The 12,059-nt window shown below is 32.7% G+C and overlaps 2 protein-coding genes across 2 annotated transcripts in view; one reads left to right on the forward strand and one right to left on the reverse strand.

Annotated features, from left to right (window-relative positions):
* The first annotated feature begins 449 nt into the window (after positions 1–449).
* LOC107471497 (pentatricopeptide repeat-containing protein At4g35850, mitochondrial) lies at positions 450–7,464 on the forward strand. The gene is made up of 13 exons (XM_016090975.3): positions 450–550; positions 663–798; positions 881–1,043; positions 1,947–2,012; positions 2,127–2,224; positions 2,534–2,651; positions 2,730–2,936; positions 3,279–3,355; positions 4,869–4,962; positions 5,435–5,500; positions 5,590–5,667; positions 5,781–5,882; positions 6,996–7,464. The coding sequence occupies exons 1-13, from the start codon at positions 526–528 to the stop codon at positions 7,083–7,085; spliced, it is 1,320 nt and encodes a 439-aa protein (XP_015946461.1). The 5' UTR covers positions 450–525; the 3' UTR covers positions 7,086–7,464.
* Positions 7,465–8,513: 1,049 nt separating this feature from the next.
* LOC107471516 (ras-related protein RABB1b) overlaps positions 8,514–12,059 on the reverse strand; it is a gene marked incomplete in the record, with an annotated part of 3,858 nt that continues 312 nt past the window's right edge. The window contains 5 exon segments of the mRNA XM_052254996.1: positions 8,514–8,895; positions 9,065–9,133; positions 9,243–9,447; positions 10,925–11,007; positions 11,928–12,059. Of these exon segments, the coding sequence (XP_052110956.1) occupies positions 8,803–8,895; positions 9,065–9,133; positions 9,243–9,447; positions 10,925–11,007; positions 11,928–12,059 (582 nt within the window).

The following is a 12,059-nucleotide window of genomic DNA, read 5'->3' on the forward strand; positions in this document are numbered from 1 at the left end:
TACTTCCCATATTTTTATAACAAAGTAATACTATTAAAATAATTATATTTGACATAATAGAGTAAGCAACTTTATCATAAAAAAAATAATATAATTTGTATGATAGTGAAAATTATTCAAACTTTTGGTAGAATTATTTGATTAGCTTAACACTTAATTAAGTGGATAAGTAAATTGATTATTCAACTAATTTAAATTAGTTAACCGATAATTATAATGTATTGATCCTGTTTCATTTTTTCCATAATATAATTTTTTTTTTATCAAATAGATTGAACAATTCTCAATTTAAGACATTACATCACAATCTCACACACCTTAAGCAGTCACACATACAATATGATAAATAGACAAGGTCCGTTCAAAAATAACACCAAACTCTAGCCCATCCAGCCCAAAACCAAAACCTAAAAAAATAGATAAGGTCCGTTCAAAAATAACACCAAAAATCCAAATCCCAAGGGTTTTACAAGCTCCGTGAGAGAGAAACAAAGACGGGAACTGGAGTGAACTGATTCCATTGCCATGAAACTCCTTCAATCTCTCATAGGCACTCTCTTCCTCCTCTTTCTCCATTCTCAAACAAAAGCAAACATTAATTTTCCTAATCTCAAATTTACGTTCTTTATTTTTCCTGATTTATTTTTATTCCCATTTTGCAGCTCGTCGCGGATCATTGCGTCGGGTGGTGGGTTCGAGAAACTTCTCGGCTTCCACCGAAGAGTACAGTAAGAGAAACTACGCTGACAATGTCGCAGAATACAACACTGTCTTGGGTTCTCTCACAGCTAAAAGAAGGTTTTTTTTTTCAAAAATGTATTTTTTTCCCCTGTTTTGGTTAATTTGAGGCACATCATTTATTATTTCTTGGTTGGCGTAGGCATTACTTGCTTAGGGATGCGTATGATGACATGGTGCTTGATGGGGTGATGCCAAACCGTGACACTTTCCGTTCCCTTGTTGTTGGAACCATGAAAGGGTCTAGATTGCAGGATGCTTTCTTCTTCATTAACCAAATGAAAACCATGGGTCTGGTTCCTGATGTATGTGCTCTTTCTTCTTATGTTTACTTGTATATATAAATGTTTTATTTGTATTGTTATTTTGGGTTATGAATCAAGTTAGTTAGGTAGTATTTGTTTCTGGATACTGGAGGTGAGACTGGGACTGAGGGACTGAAATTTTTGAGACTGGAGACTGAAACTTTAATATTTCTTTTTACAAATACTCTAATTTAATTTTTCAAATTCCAAATCTACCTCTCAATTTTCATATTTATGGTAAACGTACATTTTACACTAAACACAAGAGACTTAATTTAGTCTCAGTCTTTCAATTTTTGTCTCCCCTTTTCCAAACATAGTGTTCGGAGTGTATATTTAGAGGGACAGAAACAATGGTGATATAGACACGAAAAGAATAGTATTTCTCTTTATCTTGTTTGATAGTAATGAGAAACAAGACACACAAGAAAAGTTTGCATATTGTTGCCCTTTCCGGTCAACTGCTGCTGGCCACCAGAAATGTCGCTAGTGGCTGTCAGCGGTTGTTCAGTGGTGGTCCAGTGAGGTAGTGTTGTAAATAATTTCTGTCCCCATGTTTTGTCTCCAATATCCCGACCTGTTGGAAGTACATCAAAATACAGAAATTTCCTGTCCCATGACATAAAAATTTTAATGTCTCTGTTCAGGTGTCCATAGCCAGATATGACTGTCTTTTGTCCCACCCCTGTATATCCATCGTAGAGACAGGAACAAACGCTGCCCAAACGAATCAAATGAAAACTATTTCCTCTTTTACTTGCGGAAGTGTCGTGCCTCTTTGTTGTTAATCCCTTTTGAAGTGAAGTCTATCCTATTATAAGTAGAGCAAAATCATGGTGTATACACTTCCATTTTCAGTTTTTGTATCACTGAATCAATGATTTGTCTTTTATTGATACATAGGTTACTTTATACAACTTTCTAATTTCAACTTGTGGGAAATCCAGGAACTCTGATCAAGCTGTTCAGGTACTTATCATTGCCATGTAGTTGTTGACATTTAAAAAAAATCTACTACATTAGAAGTTATTTCTGTCTTCCCGCTAGCCATATAATGGTTTTCTTGTTTCCTTTTGGATAAAGATTTTGGAGGAGATGAAGTGTATGCAAGTAAAGCCAAATGTGCAAACCTACATCTGCTTGCTAAACGCTTGTGCAGCTGATGGACGCTTAGACCGAGTGTATGCTATAATACTTCTTCTTTTGTAATTTTAATATAATTTCCCTTTTTTTTTTCTCGAAGTGTATGTTGTAAATAGTAATAAATACCCTTCTTTTATTAGCTATAATTAACTTCTTGATTAAAATTTTCTTTTTCTACTTTCTGGTTTTAAGCAATTCTGTGTTACTTTATTTGTTCTCCTTTGGGTAAGGTTGAGGAATTCAGGCTCCTAGTCTTTTCTTATTTACCTATATGTTCATATTAGAGTCATCAAGTATTTTATAGTAATGTTCAAAATATTAAATTCATATAAAATTTATTGATGCAGGTATGCAATTGTCCGGGATATGACTGCAGCTGGTCTAGGATTAAACAAGTTCTGTTATGCTGGTCTTATAATTGCCCACAAGAACAAAACACCTGTTCCTGATGATTTTGATACAAAAGTAGTTATCTTATCCATTCCTTGATTTGACATCATTTATGCTGTTGTGACTTTTAACCTTACTGTTCTGTGGAAAAAGGTTATTGAGTTCGTGGAGAGGTCAAAGATGTGGTCTTCAGTTGAAACTGACAGTGAAAATGCAGAAAATGTGATGATGGGTGTTACAGATGAGGAGTTATACAACTTACCAACAGCAGAATATGTTCATAGACGATTATTCTTGGCTAGGCCACTAACAGCATATCATACTGCTTTTTATGCTGCTGCAGACCTGAAGAATGTTCAGGTATTTGTCATCATCTCTTGAGATCTAATTAGATGGTTCTTGCTTCTTAGATTTTCTTTAACCTTCTAGGATAAGCTTCTTTTTTTTTTTAGTTTGTACAATGAACTAATAAAATCAATTAATATATTATGGTCATACTCATGAATGGCAACAAACACAGGTATTATCAGGATTAAAAAATTAATTCAAATTATCTGTTAGTTCTGAAACATACTTATCTCAGTATTGATCCATCTTTTATTGATTTGCTCTAAGTTGATTTCATTTTCAAATTGTTTCATATCTATTTTTGTTTTTAAAGTGTTGTATGAGATTTGCATGGCTGATATCTGATTGTGGCAGTTGATGGAAACCCTTTTGGATACACTGAGCAAGGATAGAAAAACTCCCGATGGCTTTATTATGATGCAAATAATTAGGTAACTAATTTTCAGTTATTATATTTATAGTTTGTTCTGTGCAAATGGATTGTAACCATGTATACTATGAAACTATACATTTATATTGGTATGTAAACAACCAACCCCATTACATGGAGTTTATGGTTGCTTACACTGATTATATGAATAACTTATGCATTGATTGCTTACTTCTGTTTTACTGTCCTTTAGTGTGTCCTGGTAAAGGTTAGACTGAATTTTGGCTGTCAATGACTTGTGATTTGTGATGTACTGATGTCACATGCTGTGTACATTAGATTTTACAAGAAATCAAACAAAAGGATGAAAACACAGGCACTAGAAAATTTGATATCTCATTGCATAGTTTTAAAATTTTGGGACCTACTTGTGCATAATCTAAGCTGGAGGCCATAAACTGGATACTTCATTTAAACAACCATTCAACCATATACCAAGAAACATAAAATAAGGGCTTTTAAATGAAAAGGTTTCTTTGTTTTGAGAAAGAAAGGAAGTCAAAATATTTATGACAAAGCAGTCTTTGCCACTGGTGTATTTGGAAGGAGCATATCTTTTGTATTTTTAATTGGATCCAAATAAGCAAGTTTTGTGGGATAGGCGGTGCAAGACACATGGCCTGCTAGAGGGAAACCTGTCTCTAATATACAGGGAGATTGGAGAGCTTTGCTGTTTTGATGTTTCGTCTATTCCTTTCCCCTATTGAGGTTATCTTATCCTCCAAACCTCTTATGATATCCTTCTCTTCACATTAATGGAATTTATTCTTTTATAAGAAAAACAAGTGTTTTTTTTTTAATCTGTTACTATTATTATTATTAATGTTGCAGCCCAACAGCATATTCTGTGCTCACCCCTTAAGCAACCGTGTCTAAAGTAAGTAGTAATGCCCCCGTGATCTGTAGCCTACCTCAAAATATTCCAATAAGCAAGGCACCAAGTACTCATTATGATTTATTTCTTATTGTTATTTCTATTAGATTTTGTTAATCAACAAAATTGCATAAGTGTAGATATGGAAGCTGGTAAGAGTTGTTTTGCTCTAAGTGCCCTATTATGTTAATGATCACTTTTGGCTGGACCTGTACTATACTGCAACTAGTGCACCACATTAGTTATTGACTTATACTAGTAATATTAAGTGTAACATTGGTAATTGACTTATATTGATAATATAAACTCAAACATTACATCGTTAGTTATTATCAGTTGAAACTGCTTTCTTTCCTCAGTTTCGTTGCAATTTCACTTAATATAAAGCCATTAGATGATACCAATTATCGTCTCTTGTTGAAAATAGGCTATGAATTGCTTGTAAATACTTGTAACCATCAAATTTGGTCAACTTGGTTCTGTTATGCTTGATGAAGGTAGCAAATACTGTTAGAAGTTAAACATGTTTTGTCTCTAGAGTGGACAGTTCTTCCTTGCTCCTGTTTTATTCAATAGATATCTATTTTTGCTGATTCCATTATAAGATAGTTCAGTATCTCTGATTAACATTACTATGCAGGTGCCATTGCAATGCAGGAGATATTGAGCGTGCTCGTCAAACTTTAGAGGATTACAGAAATTCAGGAAAGCCTTTAGCTGCAGATCTTTTTGTGGTGAGTTTGGTTATGTGCAGTTTCTGTGATTTTCAGTACCTAATATCGTAATTCAAAGAATGCTGGTGTTTCTTTGCACAATCTCAAGGACCTTATGAATATGGATAAATGACCTTTATTACAATGCAGTGGGCATGTGTGAATTTTAAAGATGGCAATTGTTCTCCTTAGTTCTGTTTATCTTCATCTATATCATTTATTCTGTCAAGTATCAATTAATTGTCCACTTTGTTAATTTCGTCTCTAGATACATTGGTTTTCCAGTGTATCAAATTACGTTAGTGCATATATAATGGATACCAGAAGGGGAAACTTTCAACATCTGTTAATAGTTCATGTGGCCGGCAATTTGTTGTCTAATTGCCATAGTAGTTTCAATTTTTGGTGTTGTGGTCATGGTGTTTTCCTTATTCAGCATCTGACATTTATTGAATACCAATTTTGGTTACAATGCAAACCAATATGGCTGCAGACACTTGCAGAGGGGGCAATGGTTGGGTACACTGAGAAAGGAATGCAAATTGCTCAAGATGCACTGGTAATTGTCATAGCTACTTTATCAACTTGGTTACACAGTGGATTTTCTGATTTGTTCAACAACTTTAGAATACACGCCTATAAATGCAGGTAGCGATGAACCAAAGAAACTTTTCGTTAAATCCTAGAACGGGAAGTGATCTCCTGCTTATAGCTGCTGGTGAAAAGGTATGCAAACTTTTCCGTTTATATCCTCTTTGTATATATTTCATATAAGATAAATTATATTTCTTCCCCTGGGTTTAAAATGTATATTCTGGTGTTTATTTCTCAAATGGTAGACTGGTGGATACACTACTGCTAATTTCATATGGGACTTGATGCGAGCTCGTAATGTTACTCCTATCCTTCCTGCAGTAGAGGCATATTACAAGGGCCTAAAAGTAAGCTATTTTCCTCAATCATAAACTTGTGTTCTTTTAAATATTATTTCCTGTTAGTTTGTATGTTCATGTGTTGTAAAGTTTTTAAAAGTTGTAGAATGCATGGAAGTTGCAAAATATCTTATGTCAGTTGAGAATAACAATGAGTATCATTTTAATTTTTTGTAAGAAAACAAGATTTCATTAGAAAATAAGAAAAAAATTCAAAAGGAGATTAGACATCTTCAAACAGACACAAAGAAGCATGTCAATCCCTTTGTATATTGTATATCTGCAGCTAAAGATAAAGGAACACTATGGAACTGATCATGAGGATATCACCATATAGATGCAAGAGTTTAATTTTAATGCACTGATAGTGTAAAGTAGTTTTACATAGTCATGCAATCACATCCGTTCTTTTGGATGACCATTCACGCGGTCAATGTGAAAGGTAGTTATTTTTACTCATGTGTCATTATGTAATTGGATGCACATGTAAAACTACTTTACACTGACAGTGCATCAAAATTAAATTCATGGATGCAAAGTAATTCTATTCTCAATAAACTTGCAAAGCAATCATATAGTTCTAGCATTCCTTTCAAACTAGATTTGTATTAAAAAAGCACTGATGCCAATACCACTAGAAACCAAACTCACTACCCCTTGAATATCTGTCAGATATGGTTGATTTATCATGTTACTTCATGTTAGGGATTTCTTTGTACCAACTAGAGAAGTAAAAATTTCCCTCTTTATAATCTTCTCTCTTTATTTTGGGGAGAAAATTTTACATTCCGGGTATGGTAAAGTACTCATGATCTTGAATATAGTTCCCCAATAAATAATGCACAGTATGTAAAAAAGTTGAAGGGAGTGGAGTTTTAAGTTTTCTATTATACGGTTAAGATCCCTGAAAGTTAAATACTAATTGCCAGGTACTCACATAATCAAACTTTTGTATGATACTACAAAACTAAATTTGAGTACTATAAGCTTCTTATTTTTTACTCAATGAAATCCTAATGGAGTTGTTTCAGTCAATATATGATTATGTTTGGAGTTGGTGCTGATGAAGTTTTCCGTCCTCTTATTTGATTGGTTAACATTTTCACTTATTTGGTACTGCAGGAGCGTGAGATACCTGAAAATGATGCAAGACTCTTGCTGGTTTCTCAAACTTACGATAACCTTCGCTCGAGGTTTGGGAACAGGAACTGAATTGTAGAGGTTTAAGGTCTTCATATATTATCCTTAAAGCCTTTAGCTGCCAAAGTATTTATTATGTTGAAGGAAGAATGCTTAATTCGCGGTGGTTTTTGTTTTGTTTTTTTCCTTCTCCAATTCATGGATGAGTTGGTATGGGTTCCTATGGATGATTCACTCATAGTTGTGATTCTTCTCAAGAGAAAGTTGAGCTAAGCTCTTAAAGATAGCTGCTAGGTTGTAATACCTTTTTGCTCTCAATTTGATAGTACACGTATTTATTCTTAATGGTTTCTTTGTTGTAGAATAATTGCCATTGTTTTAGTTTTGTTGTAATAAGAAAATTGTAAACTTCTACAAAGTATTCTTTAATCCTAATTCTTCTTCTTCTTCTTCCTCGTTTTTTTTTTGTTTTGCTTCCAAGTGAGAGAGGGGATTATATCTGTACAAAATCGATAAGTATTATTCAAGGTTGCATTTGCATAAGCATTTCATGTATTAATGTGTCAAACCCGAAAGTTTTATGCTGGTTAAAAACTCTTGGTGCACAACCCCACGCAAAAGAATAAAAGGCATATTACATGGCCAATAGTTTTGAAGCGAGTGGAGAGTAAAAAATGAAATCTTGTTAGTTGTTACATGTTAGCTAAAAAACTGTTGACCATCTAGTTTTTTTTTTTTTTTTCCAACAATTTATTATTTCACTTGGCTTATAAGTTATAATTGAAGTTCCTTGCAACAATACCCTAATTGATGAATTTTCCAATACCGTCAGCATGCATGGATTAATTTTTCTGAAAAGGTATTTTTCAAATTCATTTTTGAAAGATTTTTTTAATCAAATTGGTCATTTAAAGATTGTGAATTAATTATATTTGTCTTCCAATCACTCCATTAACAATTTTTTTCAAAGATTGATGTAAAACCTTAATTAATAACATATATAATACATGATATGTCTAATTAGATATTGATCAAATATGTTTATAAAAGTTTATTAATTTAATCATTTTCTCCAATTATAAAAATCTTATTCTTAATATAACCTAGTGACTAAATTGATAGATTTTTGTAAATATATTTAGTCAACATCTAATTGAACACGTTACGTGTCATGTATGCTATCAGTTAACATTTCACATTATCAATTGTTGACAAAAATTGTAAATGGAGTAATTAAAGGACATATATGATTAATTTATAATATTTAAAGGACTAATTTGATTGAAAAAATCTTTCAGTGACGAATTTGAAAAATGCCTTATCTTTCAAGAACTAATTTGATTATTAATCCTGCAAAAAAAATTGACTTCTTTTTGTAAAAGATAAGACTTAGAGGGAGGGTGGATATATAATAATACAAGATTTGTTGTCATATGCTTTTCTTTGGTTTCGCTTAAAGTCTTATATGGTGTGAAATCACACTTCACAACATCAACTGAGAAGAAAATTGAAAAAATCCATTCCAATATAAAAGCCTGAGTGGAAGAATTTCACAATGGCATTTGACATTAAATAACACTACAGATGGTATTTTCCAAACATTCATTCAGTGGATCAGTGGATGTGCTATATAGTCAAATGTTTTTGAGATTAGATCTATACATGAGATTGCAGTATTATCCAAAAGTTTCATTCCATGGCAAGTCTAGAAGTATATTTACTCTCTTATCACAGGGAATTCCAGATATAAATTCACAGAAAGATTACACAGAGTTTGAGTTTCTCATAATCAGCTGCAACAGCCACCCCCAGTACTAACAGTTCCATCTCTTGCACCGTTTTGATTTTGGAGACGTAAATACCCTGGTTTTATACCAAATGACTGCAATAACAATACATATTCATTGCTAATTTTAGTCAACGAACCACACATGGCATCAGAAAATTTTCCTTTTCACATTTGGGGAATAAAACAGGTTTAAATAAATTTTTGGTTCACGTAAATACATGTGTGTGTGTGTGTGCATGTGGACCAAAAATTTGACACTTACCTCATTGGACACATCAATGACACCACCTTGAATATTCTGGAGAATCTTTGCAGCAGTCTTTATGAAGGCCTGTAGAATATAAAACAATTAAAAAATCACATTATCCATGGGGCAATGTAGCATACAGGATATGTTATAAATTTAGGGTCTTGTCTTGCTATTAATTGGGATAAATCACCTCTTCCACATTTTGAGCTGTCCTAGCAGAAGCTTCCAAGAACAGAAGTCCATTTTCCTTTGCAAATTGCTCACCCTCCTCTTTGCTCACTGCCCTTCGGTGAGAAAGATCACACTTGTTGCCTATCAGCATGATTGTCATGATAGGGTTGGCATGCTGCCGAGCATCTTCCAGCCAACTTGCTAAATGATTAAAAGTCTCTCTCCTAATCAACAAATAAACCCTTCTTGTCAGTTGAAGGAAAGATTTAAGAAAAGGATCAACCTCATATTTAGGTAACACATCAGACCACTGCAATCCAGAAAAATACATGGAAGAGGTTGGGACACATTGCTTTGTATTGAAGAAAATTGCACTGCATACATGCATAAATGGAGAAAAACCGTACTGACCATGAAAACATGTTGTAAAGCAGTATTAGAGCCCCTCGCATGAGCAATTTAAAAACAAAAAATTACATAAGGTGGCTTAAAAATCAAAACTATACTAAAACTCAAATGATCGAGAGTAAGGCTGGGTTTGGTAAAGCTTTTTGAAAAGGTGCTTGTGCTTTTTAAAAGCACAAGTATCTTATTTTGCGTTTGGTAAATTAAAAAGCTCAAGTGCTTACCTAAGAGGGAGTTTTTCAAAGTTGGCTTCTGCTTATCAAAATTAAAAAAAAAAAACTAATATAATAAATATTCAAAATTACCATTATTAATTATTAACACCAGATTTTATTTATTTTCCCACACATATTTTCTGCCATTATATTGCCATTGAAATAGTCATATATTTCTAATTTCTCAACCTAACATTCACAAATTCTAATACAATCTTCATATATTTTTTATTTTTCAACCTAATCTTCACAATTTCAACACAAATACATCTCTATCATGTATTAGGTATGAACTCTATCTATTTATATTATTTTTTGTGCGTTGTTTTTGTATTTTTTAGTAGATGTTTGTTTTTCTCTATTTTTTAAAACGTGAAGGAGACCTGATTTATAGAAACTAATCATAAAATTTTTGTACACCAACTTTTATGAACATTAGTCAAAATTATAATAACAACATATATATACATATGTAAATATAGATGGGTAAAAGTGAGTCAATATATATAGATGGGTAATGGACGTATCAGTACTAACATTGGATTGCATACAAGTTTTATTATTGACTAATGATAACTCTATTTATATTAATATAGAGAGTAAATCAAATAAATATTTAAATTATTGGTCTCTAAAATTTGAAAAAAAAAATTCTTTGTTATAAATATGTTTATTATAATTTTTAAAAACTGTTTTATCAAACACAATTGCAGTGCTTGTGCTTATTAAAAGCTATTTTTAACGTGATTTTACCAAACGCAAGTGCTGCCGCTTTTAAAAAGCTGTCTTTTAAAAGGCAGCTTTCATAAGCTACTTTCAAAAAGTAAAAGCTTTACCAAACCAAGTCTAAGACAATAATAATGCTTCAGGCAGCTGCCAGAAAAGGTATAAGAAGTAACTGGACAGCATTTCGCATTTGTCACATCCATTACGAACATCTCAATTCTCAGATCACTTGAGAATTATGAGTTAGCATTCACAAAAATGGAAAACAAGAAGAAACTTATGTTCATTTTGAAGGGTCATATCATATAACATTTGGCATTAGTCATGCTGAGACAATTCATAAAGCATCACCCACCTAGTAATGTCATAAACTAGAAGTGCTCCCGCTGCTCCTCTGTAGTAAGATCTAGTAATGGATCTAAATGACTCTTGCCCAGCCTACGGTTAAACAATGTATTATGCATCAATGTTCATGTACTATTGTTGAATACCATAACATAAAAGAAGAGACTTGGAAACAAGTTATGACTAAGAATTCTATATAACCCAAACCTAGAAAAACAACTGTGCCACCTTATATTGTGTATTTGAATTCTATAAATGTGAATTAATGTCACGATCAAGCAGAGCAATTAATACATTCTTACTATATTGATTCAATCATACCTGGCAATGCCGGACTGTGGATCAAATGTTTGATGCTATACTAAACAGGTCAAATATTATTTATGTATCTAGTTTTCCTAGGTATATCTTGCTGAAATGCATTAATGATACTTCTAATCATATCCATTCACGCTAAAAAAATATATAAACAAAAATATACAAAGAGAAAAAAGTCAGTATCAAAAACTAACTACAACTTTAAGGTAACTTCGTTCTGAATCACTCTTTAGTTTATATTTTATTATTTTCATTTTCTTTTTCCATGTTTCCTATTTTATGTATTCTGTGACAAAACATAAAAACAATAAAATCATGTACTCATCTTCTATGTTTTTGCCATTTCCTTCACAAATTCAACAAAATCAGAAACATCGAAAACAAAGACAGTAACCAAACAAACCCTAATAGCTTGTCCGACATCTCTCTGCGTGTATATATATAAGCATAGATTGCGCTTTAATTTTCCTTTTAACCTAAACAAATTCAATACCTCAAAAGATATGAACAAATACAGACCCTTGTTCCTAATCATAAGTTCCAGAAACGATTAAAATCAATTCCAATGTCCTACTGCAAAATATGTAAGATCAGTTCTCAACTAGTAATTTCAAGCACGACAAGAACAAAAAAGGAATAAAGAAAAGCATAATTAACTTACAGAAATAACCACAAAAATAAGAGAGAGAACTAACAGTGTCCCATATCTGAAGCTTGATAGGTCGGGAATCGATGGTGACCATGCGAGCACCGAACTCAACGCCAATGGTGAGATCATGGACGGGTTGGAATCTCTTGTCGGTGAACTGCAGGAGCAGGCACGATTT

The sequence above is a fragment of the Arachis duranensis genome, chromosome 10 (genome assembly GCF_000817695.3).
Source record: "Arachis duranensis cultivar V14167 chromosome 10, aradu.V14167.gnm2.J7QH, whole genome shotgun sequence".
Lineage (NCBI taxonomy): Eukaryota > Viridiplantae > Streptophyta > Magnoliopsida > Fabales > Fabaceae > Arachis > Arachis duranensis.

Bases quoted from the DNA above. Each gene is read 5' to 3' on its own strand.
- LOC107471497 (XM_016090975.3), top strand. From the start codon at position 526: ATGAAACTCCTTCAATCTCTCATAG. The intron at 2,225-2,533 runs GTATGCTATAAT...TTATTGATGCAG, and splicing joins GATGGACGCTTAGACCGAGT to GTATGCAATTGTCCGGGATA. The intron at 4,963-5,434 runs GTGAGTTTGGTT...ATATGGCTGCAG, and splicing joins TAGCTGCAGATCTTTTTGTG to ACACTTGCAGAGGGGGCAAT.